Here is a 21,442-nt window from a genome sequence, read left to right on the forward strand (position 1 = left end):
AAATGAATTGTCGTCGATTTATCCTCTAAGTACTCATAAAAATATGAAGTATACTTACAGCTCAAGCCACTGCTGCATGGTCATCAATGTCCCTGCATCTTGTACCGGTACACCAGTACGCTAGCCACGCCTACCAGCAAGCTCAGCAGGCCCCACATCAGAAGCTGTGCCGAAGGAAATTAAATCTTAGTATACTATTCATAACCTAGTAATTAACCCTTTGAACGCCAAGCCTAACGTGTGCGACGTCATCGTGAAGCTTGTCAGAATACACGAAGGTGAATATTGGGCTATAGGCGCGCGCGTCAGTTGACGTCTTTGGCAGTCAAAGGGTTAATTATATCTTGACAAATTCGTACGTGATACTTCTATGGTAGGCAATAGGGTGTAAAGGTGACAAGGTAATAAAAGTTGAAATGTTGGTACTTAAAAAAATGTTTTAAGAATATTTAGTGGGGAAATGTGTGTGGGCATTGCGTCCAGCGCATTGCGCGCAGTGCCGTGAGTACGACGCCAGGTCGTCACCTGGCGTCGTACTCACGGCACTGCGATGTCGTGGCATGACGAGTGTAGGGTTACGTTCCATCACGATTGTCAGTACCCACCTTAGCTTTCGATGGTTTCTTATCCGGCGTCCCTTTGGGCGCTTGCGTGCCCAACATCCTCTTGGCCAGGCGGCGCTCCGAGGAGCGGTCCCTGGTGGCGCGCTGCTCGCAGCGCTGCAGCTCCTTCCTGGCGCCGGCGTCGTCGGGCGCCGCCGCCGCCGCCGCGCGCGCCGCCTCCAGGGCTTCCGAGTTGCGCCCCATGGCGGACAGGATGCGCGACTTGCGGTATAGGGCTTTCGCGTTTTGGGGTTGGCAGGATAGCACGCGGGTCACCGCCTGAAAAATGTATACAAAGTATTCTCAAACATGTCATATAGGATAGAACCATGGCTGAAGTATGCGAGCAGAATAAATGCGTTTTTATAGAACAAACTGTCCGTAAAAAAACTACTACTACTTATACTTGAGGTAAGTAAAATAAGTTAATAAGAATTGATCTATAATCTAGGTCTCCGACTGCGACGAATGGGGATGTCCAAAATCATCGCAGTAAAAGAAAATCGAATTATTTGTCAATTGGAAAATACATTTTTTATACCGTATCGGTGGCAATAAGGCAACAAAGTATGATGGTAAGCTATTATCGTAGCCATACTTGTTACTCCAGTTATTACAATGCGCGTTGGCGACCTGTTATAAACTTGTACACTCTTTTTTAGTACACTTTAGTCCCTCGAGAGAACCTCCGCAAGAAGCTTATTCCATAGCTGTCCGCTAAAGGAAATTCTTCTTAAACCGCACAGTGCGCGACCAGAGGTTCTAGGGTGTGACGATAACACCCTGCCGACGGCGAGCGGAAAGCAAGGTAATACAAATCGATCGTTAGCATCATGTCATAAATTACGGACTATCAAACAATCAAATAAAAAAATGTAAAATCGATCCCTCCGACTGTGCGCGCTACGCGTACCTGCAGCGCCGCTTCGTACACGCCGGCCTTGAGCTGCGCGGCGGCCATGTTGTTGTGCACGCGCAGGCGCTCCTCCAGCAGCGCGCGCAGCTCGTCCGACGTGGGCGCCAGCTCGCCGGACGCGGTGGGCTCCGTGATGCCGCCCTCCGACTCGTCCAGCACGTCCAGCGCGCGCCGGTACAGCTGCACAGCCAGCTGCGCCTCGCCCCGCCCGTACCACCAGTTGCCGCGGGCGCGGCGGCGAGTTCTAACAACAATTGGGTACTTGACACATGTTGAATATTATATCAAAATTTACCTAAATAGACATATTGAGATGATAAAAAAATACAAGGCTTAAAAAGCTCAAAAAAAAATTTTTTTAACTTTCAAATATAAAAAAGAAAATTATACCATCAGATTCCTTAAATGTTATTGAAAAATAAATTGTATCACAACTATATACATAAACGCAATATTTCACGGTCAAAATAGCAATTTTCTTGATCTTCCATACATTTAGTTTAGGACACACTAATGTAATGTGACGTCACATTACATTATTATTTTGTTAAAGGCGTTTCAATCGTCGAGTGCGAGCGTCAGACTTTAACTCTCATTTCTGACCTTTGTGTTGCTTAAATGCCATGAGTCCTATATACACATTTGATCCTCAGGAAAATCAAGATCGATTTATATTATCTACAAAAAACTGTCAAGTAGCCAATCACAAATATTAAATACAAGAAAGAGACCTGTAATATACCTTCGCTGTGGCAATAAAGCAATTAGTGTGGAGTCTAAATATTTAGGACAAGGCGAAGTGAGGGATTTTTTTTTTACAAATATCCGTGAAACAAAACAAATGTCCAGTTTTCATGTTGTTCTCATGCTAACACCATAGGAAAAGATACTACGTCACGTAAAATAGTGCAAAATACTTAACCCGCCGTTTTGGCAGCCAAAGTAATTTACGCTATACACTGTAACTGTGCGCGTTGTGTGTGTTAAGCCGTGTACTCATTAGCGAGCTGTAACCGTAACCGTTGCATGCACTGTAACCAAAAAACATAGTGTGTACGTGGTTCGCGAACCTGCTGCGAGCGGGTACGCGTCGGGCTTGCAGCGAGCCGATGTTTACAGCGTACTGATTTCTGAACCTGTAACGTTGCACGTAACTGTAACCGTTACTGTTACAAAAACATAGTGTGTACGTGGTTCGCGAACCTGCTGCGAGCGGGTACGCGTCGGGCTTGCAGCGAGCCGATGTTTACAGCGTACTCATTTCTGAACCTGTAACGTTGCACGTAACTGTAACCGTTACTGTTACAACACTTACTGTACAAACATAGTATGTACGTGGTTGATGAACGCCACACGAGCGACTCGCAACGAGCCGACGATTGTCGGTTTTTGCCGCGAATCAAAGGGCGCTCGCAGTGCGCTCGTGGACGTCAAGAGGAGAGGTTGTTGCTAGCCGCTATCTGTACTTTTTATTTCTCTCGACATGAGTGAATGGTCAGAGGAGAAATGTCTGTCGTTGATAGACGCCTACAGGGAAAACACGGTGCTATGGAACCCTAAGGATAAGGACTACTACAAAAAACATTCCTGCCAAAAGAACGACAAAACTACAAAAGAAGATGCCTGGGCTAAAACTGAGGGCAGGGCAGGCCTCCACGTTCGTTACACTCCCCGTACACACTAGAACTTCGTTACTGTATCTGTTTGGTTACAGTTACAACTCGCAAAATGAGTACGCTCGGTGAAAGCGTTCCGGCGACATCGTGAGCCGTAACTGTAACACGCGTACACACTAGAACCTTGTTACTGTATCTGTTTGGTTACAGTTACAGCTCGCAAAATGAGTACGCTCGGTGAAAGCGTTCCGGCGACATCGTGAGCCGTAACTGTAACACGCGTACACACTAGAACCTCGTTACTGTATCACGCATGTTACGGTTACGGCTCGCTAGTGAGTACACGGCTTTAAAAGTGAGCGCAAGAAACCTAAGTTATATAGTAAAATATAAGTGGCAGAGACATTACGGACTTGACATTTATGCATTGCCAACAATTGTTTTGTTAATTGTTATCAAGTCCGTCGGACCGCCGCGTTCATCTATGCCACGATCTCAACAGCATAGATAACATACAATGCACAGATTGCACAACAATTATATGCCATTGACTACTTACAATCATGATTTGCATAATATTTTTGCAGTTTCTAGTCTTTGCTACCTCATAATTTTACGTTACAAACGCATACAAATTGAAAATGATATCGACAGTTAAGGTGCCGTCAGGCTAAGCACCGAGCAGGCAACGGTGCATGCCTGGGATCGCGGATATTATTGTTATTGAATTGTAATTTTTAGTTCGTTTTAACAAAAATAAAGTAATCGATGAATTCGATCAAAAACGAAATTACGCATTTTTAGAGCCAATTTTCTTGTTATAATGTGTAAAAATAATGGTGCCTTTTAGACCTATGATCGATTTTTTTTCAGAACTACTAACAATAAGAAATAAATGAGAATACCAGTGTCTATTTATTAAACCATGCGATAGGCATTGGCAAATGATGAATTCATGATTAAGATTATTCATTGCTGTATGTAAAGATTGCACTTGTATGTTTAACACAAGTCCTAAGTTCAAGTCATAGCTTCATTTGACTGAAATGTGACTTTCAATGAAATATATAGAGTTGATTATTAATTTGATTGGTAACATGTGTCGTGTGTCCTAGTCTTAATTTACATGTTTCATGTTACAAATCCGATTCATTTATCATTTTAATGACGCCCAGGCACTGATCAATCTGCTAGCTAGTCCATTGAGTTATAGGTAGGTAAAAATGATTCATAAAAATAATTTATGTTGCCAGGCAGAGTGATGGCAGGTGGACCAAAATGTTGAAGGATTGGTGGTCGCTTTCGGCCGCGTCCGTTGGCTAGTTTGGTGGTTGGTGAATAGTCCATTGAATGAGTCCCTCCAAGGGGGGTCTAGAGTGCGTGAGTTAGTAACGTAAGATGTTTCTTCGGAAACATGTCAAGAGTCCCTAGGTAATAAACATACTAAAACCCCGGGACACTAGGAGGAGCCCCGGAGTGGGGGGAGGGGGGGAAAGGGTCAATTTTTTCATTTTTCGCTTAAATCTCTAAAACGGTACATGTTAGAGAAAAACTTTCAAGGAAAAGTTGAAAGGCCATAAAATTATCTACAAGTTGTACCTAAATCATTTTTTTCTATTCCCAGCCGTTTTCGAGCTACATCCCATGAAAGGTGAAAAATTCCTCGCCCCCGTTTCTCTAGTTCACACGGATGAGCATGGGGTTTTAGCATAAGCTTAACGAGGGCGGACCCCTTCCCATGCTACGTGTGAACCTTCATCGAAAAAATCCGAACAACGGATAATGTTGGGACATTGATGTCATATGAGAGGCACTAGAGGAAAAAAAAAAAAGTTCAAGTATCGTAACTACCCTAATAAAATTCAATTCCTCCTAAACGCCTCCATGGTGGAATCTGGTTTTTTTATCAATAATAGACCTAATTATGAGCAATCTATCGGTACCGGTCACAAGTTGCACTTTTGAGCTTTTTGGAAGAAAAAAAATAAAAAGGTCAAGTTGCGTAACTACCCTAATATAATATTTTGACAATCGATTCCTCCTAAAGGCTTCCATGGAGGAATGTGTTTTTTTTACCAATGATAGACCTAATTAAGAGCAATCTATCAGTACCGGTCACAAGTTGCACTTTTGAGCTTTTTGGAAGAAAAAAAATAAAAAGTTCAAGTATCGTAACTACCCTAATAAAATTCAATTCCCCGTAAACGCCTCCGTGGTGGAATCTGGTATTTTTATCAATGATAGATCTAATTATGAGCAATCTATCTGTACCGGTCACAAGTTGCACTTTTGAGTTTTTTGGAAGAAAAAAATAAAAAGATCAAGTTCAGTAACTCAAACTACCCTAATATAATATTTTGACAATCGATTCCTCCTAAAGGCTTCCATGGAGGAATGTGTTTATTTTACCAATTATAGACCTAATTAAGAGCAATCTATCAGTACCGGTCACAAGTTGCACATTTGAGTTTTTTGGAAGAAAGAAATATTTTTTGATCGATTGATGTGATAAACATGGGTATGTAGTATGGGGAAATTGTTTGAGCCAAAATCATTTTTTACTGCGTGTAACTCAGAAACGGCTGGGAATAGAAAAAAATGATTTAGGTACAACTTGTAGATAATTTTATGGCCTTTCAACTTTTCCTTGAAAGTTTTTCTCTAACATGTACCGTTTTTGAGATTTAAGCGAAAAATGAAAAAATGGACCCTTTCCCCCCCTCCCCCCACTCCGGGGCTCCTCCTAGTGTCCCGGGGTTTTAGTATGTTTATTACCTAGGGACTCTTGACATGTTTCCGAAGAAACATCTTACGTTACTAACTCACGCACTCTAGAACTTTTTATTCAATGGACTAGAATGACATTCGAAAAATCGCGGGACACTTCTGGATGCGACTAGCCCAGGACCGGGATAAGTAACGTACACGAAGAGAGGCCTATGCTCAGAGCAGTGGGCGAATGGAGGCTAAAATGATGATGATGAAAAATAATTCACAGGTCAATAAATCATTTAGGCCTTCCTAAAATACTCCTGTATTAAGGTCATGTTAAATTTACGGCTGACTAAGGGAGCTTGAGCTCCGCTCGATAACCTAATCCCAAGAATGGGCGCAGACCCTATTTCTACGTAAGCAACTGCCACCTGACATTCCAATTGGGATTAGATATTTAAACATTTAGATCTGTTAAAAATAAACAACTATTTTGTTTTGTAAAATTAGTCTGAATGAGGCGACCTTTGGGGGTGGCGAACAGGGCTTCCGCCCAGAGCCTCGCAAAGGCTAAGCCCGCCTCTGTCTGAATTGACAGAATTTTAAATGCTGACATTCGGAATTTAATGGAGTCGTCAAAATACCATAGATTTTCAGTATTCAATTCCGTTACGTCTGCTGTGGCCGTAACTACCTTTATCAGAGGTACCAAACATAAACATTGATAACAGTAGCCTTGATCTAGTATTTAGGAGCTACATATTATGCGACATTGTTTCCGTTGTGCCAACAATGTGTGCTAATTTTATAACATGATAAGTTTTTAACAGAACATATATTAACCATTTTAACACGAATAACTTAATTATGCATATCATACATTCCACTTTCGACCCTTATAAATAAGACTAGAAAATAATCTCCAAAAGGGGCTTAATTTTTTTTTCATTAAGAGTAGGCCCAGACCACAAACATATACCCATAGACCAATGGTCGGAGCCCTGTTTATTATATTAAATTTGGATATTTATAAATGAATTATGTGTAGTTATGTATTGGAATAATAATAATTAATATGACATTTAATTAATAGGTATAATGGAAAATTAATGTAATATTAATACATAGTTTATTGTTGATGTATATAATGTATATAGCTTAATTTTAAGATCAATATTTGCATGCTGCCATTGGCTAAACATGTGATACCTACTGCTTATAATGATTATGTCAACTTCAATTTACCATGTTTACGCAAATAAATCATTATCTTATCTTATGTTATTTGAGGCATGCGGCTCGAACGAGTTATTCAAAAAATTGAAATCATCCAAAACGCGCGACAACATTTCCATTTCTCCACTTAGATGGTTGGCAGTCCTCAACTGTGCATTTCTTCAGAAACTTCCTGCCTCGCACAGCTAACCTGTGGAATGAACTATCGCCTGCGGTATTTTCGCACCGATACAACCTTCAAGAAAAGAGGGTACTCCTATTTTTAAGTCCGGCACCGCACTTACAACCCCTGTAGTGTTGCGGGTGTCTATGGGCGACAGTAATCACTTACCATCAGGCGATTCGTCTGTTCTATTGCCTCCTAAACTTACCATAAAAAAAAAATGCTGCACTTTGAGCTTGTTGCTTCTTTTTAAAAGTTTGCTGACCTTTGTCGTTGACTATTGTTTTGATACCGATAATCAATAGCGCTTTTTGTCCACCTATCTTCAGGCATATATGCATGTTTACCTATTCTACAACATAGTTACCTAATTCACTTAACTAACCTAGGAAATGACATCAACACGACAATTTTATTCACACATTGAAATACGTGAGTCCTACATTCAAATTACCCTTGATTTGTTCTGTATCAAAATAAACAACTTCAACGTCATTGGTGACGTGATATTTGTTATTGTATGCGTGCTGTGTTTAGATCCAATATAAAAACCAAAGCAGACTAACTCAATTCAAATTGTGTTGCCTATGGAAGTGCTAAATCAGGTTTTATTGTACTGAAATTATCGAATTCAGGCATTTACAAAGGTTCAAGGCGGAAACAGTGGCTCAGCACTCTATCGCCTCAATATCGCCTCTCGCGTGTTGAAGATAGGTTAAGTGATCCACTGGACCAGGCTGTTTTCAACCGAGTCACATTTCACTCTTTGACACTTACTTACTCCTGCTACTTACTAATATCACAAGCAAATAGAGTTCCCGTTAATCTGGTTATAATATTAGTAGAAAATTGTTGAGCATTAGACTTTTCGTTTAGTACTCATAAATCTGCTACTTGATGCTAGATGTTGATTACGAAAATAATAAGTGTTTTGGTAAGAAAACTGATGTATGGAGTGAGCACATATGCTTACTTATTCTTTATGAAATGCGTGTTTTTGTGAAATATAACTCTCATCTATTCATAAGCTTTAAAAGTTCAAGATTACGGGGTCAAATATTACCTACATTCAGTTGTACCCAAGACAATGTTATTCCAAAAAAATGTGGTCGGAATGGCCCCAAGAATATTTAATACAATACCACAGAACATTCAATTATTACAGCTTAACAAGTTCAAAAATGCCTTAAAACTATTGTTAGTTCAAAGAGTTACTACTCTCAAAATAATTTTTAGATGATAATGACTTGTGAATACATACATACATTTATATTTTGACATGCATGCTCTCAAAATTTGTATGCCGTAAGGCACCACATAGTAAAACTGACTGATCTGTAACATCCTATGTACACCTATGTTGGAGAAATAAATATGTAATTTTGTATTTTGTATTTGTTTTCTTATTTATATATGGTTTTATGCAAACAACATGGGATTTTATACTGACATCATATTACGATGTCACTAGGCACTAAGGTTTATAGACTCACCCAATTTCCATTCTCTCAGCTATGGGCAATGTTTCATGTTCAGGCTCTTCGCTCCAATCATGCAGTTCCAATCGAGCCTCCAACCATGTTTCCGGACCAATCACCGGGCCCTCATAATTTACTGGAGTGCTCTCCCCAACCAAACCTTGGTTCTCACCAGGCTTCAGCCCTACGTCTCCATACGCAAAACGGGGTGCTATCTGAAGAAGGCATTCTTCCCCTTTGTACATAAGTGTGAGTGCTAAGTCCAATCCTTGTAGGATCTAGAAAGATGGAATCTAATTAGCATACATTTTCTAATAAGACCCAACAATCCGTTATGTAATCTGCTTATATAATGTTTCCTGGGGCGACTGACATTGTGTAATGATGCAAATTTGGTAAAAAAAAAGTGCTAACATTTAGTGCTCATTTAGACAGTGCGAGAACTCGCATACTAGTTACATTGCGGTATTTGATCAGTCTGCTGAAGTGGATGTAACCTATAGTCCGCAATGTAACTAAAATTGCATGCAAGTTCGCGCGCCGTCTAAATGAGCCTTTAAATAGTATTTTTTCACACAATGGGTTAAATTTGTTTTGTCAAATTTGCTGGATAGATAGTTTCTGATTCTGTACAATATAAGCGCAAATTCACTGCATAACCTGCAAAATCTTCCTCTATATTATGCAAACATATGGTATATTGGTACAACCCACTTGGGTACACCTGGGTTATGGTGTTAGATTCGATTTTCTACGGTAACTCTACCTAACAGCATTCAATAAATGGTGGGTTCTATAAAGTGGCTGTAGGCAATAATGGGTATTAGTAAAAGTAGTAAATTCAATGGATGTAATTGAATGGACAATTACATACATTTTTTTCAGGACACGATTTTGTATTTATTTCACCCACAATGAGGAGCTCTTCAAACCAGCCAAATTTTATCCAAATTTAACAAAAAAAAGATCAACAACAATATAAATTCGGCCTTCACAACTAAATTCTTTCAACAGCCATTAATAAATTGATTTATTTTTGAATATTTAGCTATTAACATATAAGTGAATGATATTCAAAATTATGACTAATTACTAATGCAACAGGCAATAAGACTACATACTACTACATAAACAAAAAAAATTGAAAATAATTTGAAACATTGTATTTTCTAAGTAGAGTCCGACTAATTTCTGCAGCGATTTTGATAGCACAGACTGCAAGAGTTATTTTAAATGTCATAATCTCAAAGGGTCTGGCCGGACCGCCATAGCAAAATCGCCCCTGGCTGAATTCGAGATATTGTTATGCACGATTATTCGTTTTATTGTTACATATACTTTTGGTGAATATTATGTCTTAAATGACTACCGTTTGCGAAAAAAAAAAAAAAAGAAATTTTTTTTTTATTTTTTTTCTTTAAAACCATGTATCCGATTGACTTGTTCTTTGGATATTTTATAGATATATTAGGGATACATCAAATAAAATAGTACATTACGATACAAGTGCGAAAAATAGGAAATTCGAAACGAGTGGCGATAAATTAAAACACGACCGAAGGGAGTGTTTTAAATCGACACGAGTTGCGAATTACCTATTCGCACATGTATCGTACAACGTTTTACAGTACATATGGCCCTTTAAATGTTCGACACAGTAACGTAATATGCTTCTTCACGCACTAGTGCTATAAAGTAGCCCCATATGTACTGTAAAAATATTAACTTCCTGACTTTTTTATAAGCACATATTTTTTTAAGTGTAAGTTAAAAAAAAAATTTTTACTACATATGAGTTAGCGACACCTACCATATTTATGCAAAAAAAAACTTTAATATCTCCTATTGATATAGAATTCTTTTCGGATACCTTACAACAGACTTTTCATATTGGTGACACTGTATGTTCATCGTGCCGCTCGAAAGCCTATCGCATTAAACTAATACCAAACAATCAACAGTTGAGTATTTCAAAAATACAAATGATATACTTATTTTATTTGTAAGGGACTGCTGACTCTTATTTTCCAAGTATTTCAATGTCCATTTCGATAATCTTTCCAAAATTACATCATACATTATTTTGTACAACGTCGGAACACGTTTCAGGAACAATTTCTTTACAATTTTATTTTTATTAATGAAAACATCTGTATCGACCGCCCGAAAACATTTTTCCCATTCCCGCCATTTTTTCTTTTTAAAAACCGTGTATGTAAACCATAGAGACGCAATCCAATATTTAAAAAGTAAAATGCCGTCTGCCATGTTGAAGGTGCGTTTCAATTTTCAAAAAGTAATTAACCACTCGCCGGGCTAGGGGTCCATTCCAATACCTATTCAAAAATTAAGACGTCGATCTACGTCTAACATAGTAAGGGTTATAATATATAAATAACTTATTTTTACATTGTTAGAGTATAAAAATGCGGATATTATATGAAAATATGGTAGGTGTCGCTAACTCATATGTAGTAAAAAAAATTTTTTTTAAACTTATACTCAAAAAATTATGTACTTAAAAAAAAGTCAGGAAGTTAATATTTTTTTATTTGATGTATCCCTAATATATCTATAAAATACCCAAAGAACAAGTCAATCGGATACGTGGTTTTAAAGAAAAAAAATAAAAATAAAAATTCTTTTTTTTTAATTTTTTCGCAAACGGTAATCATTTAAGACATACTATTCACCAAAAGTATATGTAATAATAAAACGAATAATCGTGCATAACAATATCTCGAATTCAGCCAGGGGCGATTTTGCTATGGCGGACTCCGGCCAGACCCTTTGATGTTTAAAATAACAGTAGCACAGTCTGAGCTATCAAAATCGCTACCAAGTAACGAGGGTTGATTGAAAAATTCGCGGCCTGGCCAATTAAAAAAAAACTTTTTTCTTTTTTCTGCCGCCATTTTGAACTGTCATTATTCAACTGTCTTCCCGCGAAATTACAATTGGCGTCTATATTTAAAAACAATTTTACGGCATATTTAAAGTTACGTGTCGGTAGATATCGTGAAAATGGAAAAAATTAGAGCAGCATGCTGTGATTAAATTCCTGCATAAAAAAGGATTGACACCGAAGCAAATTTATGATGATATGCAAAGTACATTAGGGACAGGATTGCCCTCATATACGATGGTGAAAAAAATGGGCAGCTGAAATCAAGCGTGGACGAGATAGTATCGCAGATGACCCTCGTCCCGGGAGGTCAACAACGGTGACTAACATGGACACTGTGGCAATTATGTGCGAAATGATAATGAAAGACCGGCGATTAAAGGTGCGCGAAATAGCTGACATTGTAGGCATCTCTTATGAAAGAACTCAAAATATTATAGTTTAGGTTTTTCCAAGGTGTCGGCGAGATGGGTCCCGAGGCTTCTTTCAGTGGAACAAAAAATCGGTCGCCGTACTAATTAACGTGAATGTCTAGACCTGTATGAAGCCGATACTTTTTGGACAGATTTGTAACTATGGACGAGATGTGGGTCCACCACTATACACCAGAGACCAAACAGCAATCGAAGCAGTGGGTTTGTCCTGGATCTCCGCCTCCCAAAAAAGCCAAAGCAATTTTGTCGGTCAATAAAGTCATGGCATCTGTTTTCTGGGATGCAAAGGGAATAATAATGGTTAACTATCTCCAAAGAGGTAAAACTATAAATTCCGACTATTATTGCTAGTTATTACGCAGATTACGCGAGGCTCTGAAGATAACAAGACATGGAATGTTGACAAAGAAAGTTATCTTCTACCAGGACAATGCACGTGTTCACACGTCACTAAAATCGATGGCGGAGATTGCCAAATGTGGGTTTGAATTATTGCCCCACCCACCCTATTCACCCGATTTAGCACCATCGGACTTTCATCTGTTCCCCAATTTAAAAAAACATATGGGTGATATGAAATTTTCAAGCAACGCCGAGGTCCAAGCTGAGGTGGATGCCTATTTTGAAGGTCCCAAGGAAAGCTTCTGTAAGTGGTGTAATGGCTCTGGAATCCAGATGGAACAAGTGCATTCAACTCGACGGGGACTATGTAGAAAAATAAAAATAAATTAAAAAACCTCTGTTTTGTTTTTAATATTCAGGCTGCGAATTTTTCAATCCACCCTCGTAGTTTGGTCTGACTCTAGTACAAACATGTGGTAAAGGTAGAAATTCATTATGGTTATTACCTCATTATCTCCCAGATAAATTTTAACATGATCCCTCTTCTCAAATATGTCTCCATTGCCACCTCGGATCTTGAGCTCGTAGCTTATCCTACATATGTCACTTCTGTGTGGTCGCAGGCCTTCTGATTCATCTCCAGGCTTCAAAATCTACAACAAACACACCAGTTATTTATGGACAAGGTGAACATCATGTTCTCTAAAATATTTATTAACTAATCCAGCAAGTCAAGGACTACCTAAACAATGCACACATTAAATTTAAATAAATTCAAACGAAATGAGGTTTCTAACCTTTTTAAGTAGGGCACCTGATCCAAGCACATCCTGCCACTCGTCATTTTTGCTCTCTGTGGCTTTCTCGGTCTCTGCAGCCGAGGCTTCAGCCAGTTTCGCCTCCTCTATCTCGTGAGCCGTCGCCAGATCCTCAAAGGAACTGCTCTCCGACTGGTTCACCAAGGTATTATCTTCTTCGCTCATCTTAAAAACAATCACAATCTACGCACTTCTTCGCATACGTAAGTGTTTATCAATAGAAATCAAGAGTCACGATTATCATGTCACGTTCAATGATTAAATGGAGTGAAAAATCATTTGATAAACACTCACCTTTTAATTAACACGATAAAGGAGAATAAACAAAAATGATGAGCTCTTTGAAATGAAAATATGACAAAATGACAAATCAACTTTTTTGGATTCTTAACTTTTTTTATGAATGAAATCTGCAAATTTGAAGCGAATGGTAGTAGAGATTGATTGATCAAATGAATGGATTTTTCATTACGTTATCTGTGAAAATACTTATGCATTATTTAAGCAAACGGTATGAGAAGAAAACTTGAAGAAAATATTAGAAGTAGCATAGTGGCCAACATACGCAAAAATATTAAAATTGACATGGCGACTATTTCAAACGTCAAATTTCAGTAACCCAGTTAGACTGAAAGGTCTGAAGAATCTTCTGCTGTCATATGTGTCACTGTCAAATTAATAGAAACCGAAAATTAAGTTGAGTGAAATATATTATTTAATCGATTTCAATTAAATTTACTTTTAAGTAAAATATAATAGCATTAACTAGCTTCAGCAACCATGCAGAAATATGAGAAATTAGAAAAAATTGGTGAGGGAACATACGGCACGGTATTCAAAGCAAAAAACAAAGAAACCCACGAGATAGTCGCGCTGAAACGAGTAAGGTTAGACGACGATGATGAAGGAGTACCATCATCCGCACTGCGGGAAATATGCCTTTTGAAAGAGCTAAAGCACAAAAATATAGTTCGGCTCTACGATGTGCTTCATAGTGAGAAAAAGTTGACACTGGTCTTTGAGCATTGTGATCAGGATTTAAAGAAATATTTTGATAGCTTAAACGGAGAGATCGATCTTGATGTAGTGAAATCGTTTATGTACCAGCTGTTGCGGGGATTAGCCTTCTGTCACAGCCACAATGTGCTTCACAGAGACCTGAAGCCTCAGAACTTGTTAATTAATAAGAATGGTGAATTGAAATTGGCAGACTTTGGTCTAGCCAGAGCATTTGGTATTCCAGTGAAGTGTTACTCTGCGGAGGTGGTTACACTCTGGTACAGGCCTCCTGATGTATTGTTTGGAGCTAAGTTGTACACCACTAGTATTGACATGTGGTCAGCAGGATGTATATTTGCAGAGCTGGCTAATTCCGGCAGACCTCTGTTTCCTGGTTCAGATGTAGATGATCAACTCAAGAGGATCTTTAAATTACTTGGTAACTACATCTTGAATTATATCAATATGCATATCATACAAACATTTGTTTTCTTATTAGAATCTTATTGGATTTCAGGTACCCCTAATGAAGACACTTGGCCAGGAGTGACCCAGCTCCCTGACTATAAACCCCTACCAGTGTATCAGCCAAGCCTAGGCTTAGCCCAAGTAGTCCCCCGACTGCCAGCTAAGGGAAGGGACCTTCTAGCCCGTCTGCTCACCTGCAACCCGGCACTCAGGATGCCTGCTGATGATGCCATGGCCCATGCTTACTTCCATGACTTGAATCCATCAGTAAAGAATGACAGATGTTAACAATCAATACATCCATACAAATGTACCTCTGAATTATTAGTTTCTAATAAGAATACAGAGGTACAAGAGTGTTGTGATGATGATAGAAAGAATTGAACAATCAGACTGTAGTTGTGGGTAGTTTTGGTGTTTTAGTAATAAAAATGTGATGCCAAAAGTCTTGTCTTATGACAGACAGAGCTATTTATTAGTGTGGACAGGGAACTTAGTAATGATCTCAATAAAATAATGAAATTTATGTTAGGAATATTTAATATATACATTTTCATTTTTAATATTCTAATATAAACATAGTAATAAAATAATAATTACAAATAGGTTAGTAGAAAATAAGATTAAAGTTCATCCTCTTGTATATTCATATTAAATTCAGTAATGTATTTGCATTTACATTGAAATTTGAAATATACTGAACTATTGGGGTATCTTATTGTGTTACCATAATATTTTTTACAATAGTAGTTTGTAAGGCTAATTAGGGTCTTAAATAGACATGAGACTTCATCAATATGTGTAAATATTAGGTTGTTTGTAATATCTTGACTGATAATCCTTTTAATGTACTTTTACTGAACTAATTCTAACATCATCTTAATTGTTCAATACAATTTAGTGTAATAAACATTTTGTAACATATGATACAAATTCCATATCAATTTACTTATTTCTTAATTTCTAGTGTTTTATCCAGTTCAGAGGACAAGATGTCACATACAAAGTCACTTAATTCTTCACTTATCTCTTTTATGTTAGATGTCATAGAGGCCTTATAACTAGTTGAACTTTCAATGCATTCTGAGGTTTTAGAGGAGGTGCTAGAGGACTCTGACATTTCTGACTTAGACATTCTAGAATGACCAGCTTTTTCAGACATAGCAGCACTTGATTTTTCAAATTGTTGTTCTAATAATTCCTCAGATTTTGACAATGTTTTATCAAAGAGATCAAACTTTTCTTCTGATGTCTCACTTAATTTTGCAAATGTTTGTTGCAATACTTCACCAGATGTAGACATTGCTGCACTTGACTTTTCACCAGATGCTGAAGTAGTTGCTCTTGAGTTGTCAAGTTTTTGTTCTATTACTGATTTTGACGAAGCTAATTTATCAGTTTTATCACACTTTTCATCTGATGCTATTGCAACCGCACTTGCCTTGGCAAAAGTTTTTTCCAACATTTCAGAAGTGTTTTTTCCAACTTGGCAAGCTTTCAGTTTCTCTTGCTCTACCTTTTTCTTTTCAACTGTTATTTCAGAGCTTTCTGAAGCAGCTTCCCGAAGTAATTCAGGTTTTAATAATAGACAACAATGGTCCTCCTTTAACATGATTTGTGTATTCTTTTTATTAACATCTACTTTCTGCAATTCAGCAGATTGGCCTTTTTGGTCTGTGTTAATAAGTGATTTAATTGTTTCTTCCTTCAAGGGACATGATTTACATAACGTTATCGGCACAATTTGTTCGTTTTTCGGTAATTCTTTCGACTTATTCGCTACTATAGTGAGAACACCATCTGACGACAATTTTGAAATAACGTCTTCCGCCATACAATTGCTTGGTAAGGCGTATCGTCTCGTAAAATGTCTTGAAACAAAACCGTGTTCGTCCTTCCTCTCCTCATGCCTTCCTTCGACGATGATTTGCTTGTTTACCACTTTAACACTTAATTCATCAGGCCGAAAATGCTGCACATCTAATGATACCTTGAATGATTCCTTTTCGTTGTTTATTGTCGAGCCACAGTCTTTATCGATGCTTTGCATGGTTAATTTCCATGGTCTATAGTAGTTTTTGTAGGTGGTGTAGAAAGGGAATAAGAAGTCATGTGGAGTGATGCACATTCCGAAGTTTTGGTCGAATAACCGGGAGGGCCACGGCGAAGGTGGGAAGGCCATTTTAATCGCTAAACAAACGACAGCGCCGAGCAAATTCTAAAGTGCACTGGGAGAATATACGTCGTGCCAAATGCTTTTAAACCCTGGCACTTCCTATTTGTTTCCTATATTTGCTAAGGTTGCCCCTCATCGAGAAGAGCAATATATTTATTGAATAGAAACTAGCATTTATGAAGATCCTGGTTGCCACATTTAAAAACCCATTCGTATATAGTCGTTAGATTTGTAGCTGGCCCTCAACGGCTTATCCATTGTCTATTGTTAACTAAAACGGCGCGTGCCACTACCTGCAAAAAAAAGATTCGTATAATTCTAATAGGCACCTGAGCGCGGGCTAGTCTAACGCTCAGAAAACCAGTTTAGGTGTGCTCTCCGATAACGCGCCTTTGTTACGCATATCGAGGACACATTTTAGGCAGGTTCTGTAGCGTTCGACTCGCCGGCACTCAGTAACCGTATAGGGACCACACAAGAATTTGCAAATTATTTGTTCATTTTGAATCTTATTTCAATTACCATAGGAGTTTTAATTAAATAACCGGTTAATGACCAGGCCCTTTTTTGCTGGTAGTGGCACGCGCCGTTTTACTTAACAATGGATAAACCGTTGAGGGCCAGCTACAAATCTAACGACTATATGCCTAATAAGGGTAAGTATGTAAAGTATCGCATTGTTCGTACCCAATGCCTAATACCCCCTACATTATCCACTGTTGAATTGTAATTCCAACCGGTACCAGTTATACCTTCACGTTCTCATCATGGTCCGAGAGCTGATAGATATTTTTCAACACGCCAACTGGTAAAGGCCCTCTTGATTGTTCAAAAACTAATGAAAAAGTTGCATTTTATCCACATGTGGGGCAAAAGTAATCAGATCCACATTGTTAATTCGTAACCCTTATTGCAAGGGATAAGATTCGCAGTTGGTCAGCTAAGGTTTGCTGTTCCTTAAACATCGATAACTCCGTACCGTAAGTAATGAGGAAGGTACCTATGGCATTTTCGACAACTATACCGGGCCTGTCCTAATTCACAAGCAGACATAGGCTACACGTAAAATAATATGATTTAGTTAATGTTCAGCCCTAACTGACATCAATTGTGATCGACTGGTAGATGGCTATTTTAATCCGCGACATTAAGGTACGAATATAAATAACTACTAGGGCTGTGACCGAAATATCGTATTACTCAGCCCGTGCTCACTTACAAATATTAATAGGTCCTAAACTAGGATTTATAGGTCAATTAGAAACGGGTAATGCATTGTAAGTACATAAATTAACAGTTACAATAATTTAAATAAGTCTCCCTATTCATAAATAGTCTAGTCAGTTCTAGTGTAATTTAAACCCTAGCTTGGGTACAAATATGAGTGCTTGGAGTTCAGTCATACTCAGGTCCACATTAGGCAGCTTTGATAGTTAGTTTTGGGAGTTACAGCCAAGATTGGAATTCTAGATGTTAATAATGATTCAAACATCTAGTGAATACTATAGATCTATTACACTGATTTATGACAAAATTTCATTTATTTTTGCTGCCAAGAATCTAGAGCATAATCCTAGCTGGGTGGTATGCAGGTTTATACACAATATGTAAGTACTTATTAGCGTATGATTAACAGTATGTCTTTCATAAAAAATTGAGCTGAGCTGAGCAAATTTATTATTTATAAAATGGTTAACAAATAGGATAGAAAAATGTATGATCTAGTGATACTGAGTACAAATTTTATTATATTATAAATTAAAACCAGCATGAATTGTAATTAAATTTGAATTTATATAAATTAAGTTTTTGTTACAACATTTCCATCTCGGCTCGTTTCCGTTTCCTATGATTAGCCACCATGTTCGCTGTAGTGAGAGGGGAGTCTCCTCTCTGTAGCCAGCTAGACAGAGCCTTCTCCGTGACAGCAGCGGAGGCTGCACGTCTTCTCTCGCTGGCAGACAAGGGCTGGATGGAACCAATCGAGTCACTGGACACACTGGCAGCCATCAGCATCCGGAATCTTTGTCTAAAAGTCTAAAAAAAAGATATTACTGATCTTAAAGTTGGAACGATGGTTTAAACATGAGCCAGTAGCAACACGATAGTAAGGTTCACGAAAAATGACTGATACTTACATTAATTAAAGTGGATTTCACTTCACCTTTTATATCATGTTTTGCTACATAGCACCCAAGCTCGTAGAAATGGGGCCCTAGCTTGTGCATGTCCACTGTACAGGCATCTGCATTAAGAATTTCCCTGTAAGCATCTTTGTATATTTTAGGCAGGTCCACGTTCAACAAGGGAGGCCTTCTCGAATTTAATGCCTCTGCTAACCACAGCGGCACGTCAAGGTTTGAACCAGCTTTAAGGTCATCTTCAGCGGCTGACGGGTCCAAAAATCCTGCGAGATACGAATCGTGACATATTAAAACTATATAAGAAGATGCAAAGTTTACGATAAACAATTTTATTGTGTTGTATGTACACTAACCCATTTTAGGCAAATCGTGTAAAAATCTGCATGGAACTCGTTCATTTGTAACTAATATATCTGATATAGATAGGTAAGAATTGTCCATAGCAATATTTTTTATATTATTTCATTACGATTGATATCAAATTATGAATAATAATACAATTTCATGCAATGCATGCAACTGTCAGTGGCGCTGGCGAATGCCGATTTCCCGCGAAATTAGCTGTCAAAGTCAATTGGCTACTTGACAGTTTTTAGGGTTCCGTAGCCAAATGGCAAAAAACGGAACCCTTATAGATTCGTCATGTCCGTCTGTCTGTCCGATTATGTCACAGCCACTTTTTTGTAAATAATGTCAAACGATCTTGATTTTCCTAAGGATCAAATGTCTATATAGGACAAAGGTCAAAAAATGAGAGTTAAAGTCTGACGCTCGCACTCGACGATTGAAACGCCTCTAACAAAATGATAAGATGATGTGACGTCACATTATATAAGAATAAGAATAAGAATAAGAATAAGAAACCATTTATTGCCACACAAAATACAATGTTTCACTTAAAAATAATAATAATAGGCATGCGCGGCAAAAGGAACGGACTCAGCGTACGCTGCGTCAGCCATTTTATTACAAATTGATTGCGCAGCGCTGATTTTCAGTCCGTCCCCTTCACTGAACCACATTGATATGACATGCGGGTTAATGGATTTTTTTTGTTTTATTACCAGAGATAGCTAGTGTATACAATTATAGTACGAAAAAATAAAGAAATTTTTATTACAAGTGAAAATTTAATATATATAAGTCTGTCCTAAATGTATGAAAAGATCAAGAAAATTGCCATTTTGACTCTGAAATATTGCGATTATGTGTGTAGTTGTCATATAATTTATTTTTCAATAAAATGTAAGGAATCGAATGGTACTATTTTATTTTCTATTTTTGAAAGACAAAAAAAAAATTTTTTTTTTGAGACTTCGGAGCCTTTTATTTTTTTATAATCTCAATATAGTTTTTTAAATTCCACTTGTTTATAATGGATTGCTCATTGTCTATCCATTTAACTAAATTTTGTTATAATATTCAACATGTGTCAAGTACCCAATTGGGTTTTATTTAGTCCATTCACTATGCAGCACATTGCAAGCACTCCAGTTCATACTACCTAAAATGGGCAGGTAATCATTATTTCATTATAGCACACAGTATGGTTTAGTGATGTCTATGGTTTAGTGAGTTCAATACTAAGCCCCCTCCAGACTATGCACGTGAATCGATTGCGAGTATGGAGTCTTGCAAGTTCGCGCTTCGCGTCTCCTTTGACGCGGGCCAAATACCGACAAAAAACGGGGAATAAGGCGTGAACAATCTGCGAAATCGACGCGAGGGCCATCCACACTCGCGTTCGCGGCTTCGCGCCTCGATTCGCGCACGAGTGTGGAGGGCCTTTTAGAATATATTTTTTTGGGGCCACACGTCCCAATTTAATCAGTCAACTTATACCCTAATTCATAATTAAATTCCATCAAATCTACCACTGTGTTGCAAGTAAAATGAAACGTTCCATAAATAGTAAATATATTATTGGCGAAAGAATACACGTAAGTAAATAATTTACTACTAATATGAAATACAAATTAATGCTTAGTTTAAATAATCAGACTTATATAAAAAGCAGTCCCATTCATTAATATTGAATTAAAACTCTTTTGAGGTAGAAATGTTCGTTTTGAAATGGTAATACTTCAGGTCTAACCAACATTTGGTATTCCGTTTTAATACAATTACATTATCGTCTCAAGATTTGTATATTATTCGTTTATTACTATACCTTAAAAGGTAAATTCGAAAACGACAAGTACAGGATAGTGTAATATGCCCTTATGGGTACCATGATGGATTTATGGCAGCCATGACACTCACTTGACAAGTCAAGTTGTCACTTCATTCGGTAACTGATGTATGTACCCTTTCTGTTTGAAAAATATAAGTGACATCACTTATAGTATTTTAAACAGAAAGGGTCATCAGAAAAGAACAGATTTCATCTCAATACAATTTTGTTAAATTTGGCATTTTAAGATTATAAATTGT

The 21,442-nt window shown here is 37.8% G+C and overlaps 4 protein-coding genes across 4 annotated transcripts in view; 1 reads left to right on the forward strand and 3 right to left on the reverse strand.

The window, feature by feature from the left end:
* LOC133527599 (peptidyl-prolyl cis-trans isomerase FKBP8) overlaps positions 1 to 13,656 on the reverse strand; it is a 17,408-nt gene extending 3,752 nt beyond the window's left edge. The window contains exons 1-7 of the mRNA XM_061864677.1: positions 13,517 to 13,656; positions 13,202 to 13,387; positions 12,911 to 13,057; positions 8,739 to 9,001; positions 1,516 to 1,762; positions 606 to 881; positions 59 to 164 (exon numbers count right to left, since the gene is read on the reverse strand). Coding sequence (XP_061720661.1) covers positions 84 to 164; positions 606 to 881; positions 1,516 to 1,762; positions 8,739 to 9,001; positions 12,911 to 13,057; positions 13,202 to 13,387 — 1,200 coding nt within the window. The 5' untranslated portion in view covers positions 13,517 to 13,656 and the 3' untranslated portion in view covers positions 59 to 83. The remainder of the gene's footprint in view (positions 1 to 58; positions 165 to 605; positions 882 to 1,515; positions 1,763 to 8,738; positions 9,002 to 12,910; positions 13,058 to 13,201; positions 13,388 to 13,516) is intronic.
* A 143-nt stretch (positions 13,657 to 13,799) lies between these two features.
* On the forward strand, positions 13,800 to 15,627 carry LOC133527603 (cyclin-dependent-like kinase 5). Its single transcript, XM_061864683.1, has 2 exons — positions 13,800 to 14,660; positions 14,739 to 15,627. Exons 1-2 carry the CDS (start codon positions 14,003 to 14,005, stop codon positions 14,975 to 14,977), a joined length of 897 nt encoding a protein of 298 aa, XP_061720667.1. The 5' UTR covers positions 13,800 to 14,002; the 3' UTR covers positions 14,978 to 15,627.
* Positions 15,628 to 15,638: 11 nt separating this feature from the next.
* LOC133527897 (heat shock protein 67B1-like) lies at positions 15,639 to 17,152 on the reverse strand. Its single transcript, XM_061865091.1, has one exon. The coding sequence runs from the start codon at positions 16,869 to 16,871 to the stop codon at positions 15,639 to 15,641; it is 1,233 nt and encodes a 410-aa protein (XP_061721075.1). The 5' UTR covers positions 16,872 to 17,152.
* Positions 17,153 to 18,525: 1,373 nt separating this feature from the next.
* Positions 18,526 to 19,998, reverse strand: LOC133527606 (DNA replication complex GINS protein PSF3). Its single transcript, XM_061864686.1, has 3 exons — positions 19,363 to 19,998; positions 19,004 to 19,272; positions 18,526 to 18,902 (listed from the first exon to the last, which is right to left on the reverse strand). The coding sequence occupies exons 1-3, from the start codon at positions 19,448 to 19,450 to the stop codon at positions 18,678 to 18,680; spliced, it is 582 nt and encodes a 193-aa protein (XP_061720670.1). The 5' UTR covers positions 19,451 to 19,998; the 3' UTR covers positions 18,526 to 18,677.
* Between the last annotated feature and the right edge of the window lie 1,444 nt (positions 19,999 to 21,442).

Source organism: Cydia pomonella, chromosome 18, assembly GCF_033807575.1.
Source record: "Cydia pomonella isolate Wapato2018A chromosome 18, ilCydPomo1, whole genome shotgun sequence".
In the NCBI taxonomy this organism is placed as follows: domain Eukaryota; kingdom Metazoa; phylum Arthropoda; class Insecta; order Lepidoptera; family Tortricidae; genus Cydia; species Cydia pomonella.

Coding starts and splice junctions, on each gene's coding strand:
- LOC133527603 (XM_061864683.1), top strand. CDS start 14,003: ATGCAGAAATATGAGAAATTAGAAAAAATTGGTGAGGGAACATACGGC. Junction 14,661..14,738: donor GAGGATCTTTAAATTACTTG/GTAACTACATCT, acceptor ATTGGATTTCAG/GTACCCCTAATGAAGACACT.
- LOC133527897 (XM_061865091.1), bottom strand. CDS start 16,871: ATGGCCTTCCCACCTTCGCCGTGGCCCTCCCGGTTATTCGACCAAAAC.
- LOC133527606 (XM_061864686.1), bottom strand. CDS start 19,450: ATGGACAATTCTTACCTATCTATATCAGATATATTAGTTACAAATGAA. Junction 19,273..19,362: donor ACACGATTTGCCTAAAATGG/GTTAGTGTACAT, acceptor CGTATCTCGCAG/GATTTTTGGACCCGTCAGCC. Junction 18,903..19,003: donor TGAAATCCACTTTAATTAAT/GTAAGTATCAGT, acceptor TCTTTTTTTTAG/ACTTTTAGACAAAGATTCCG.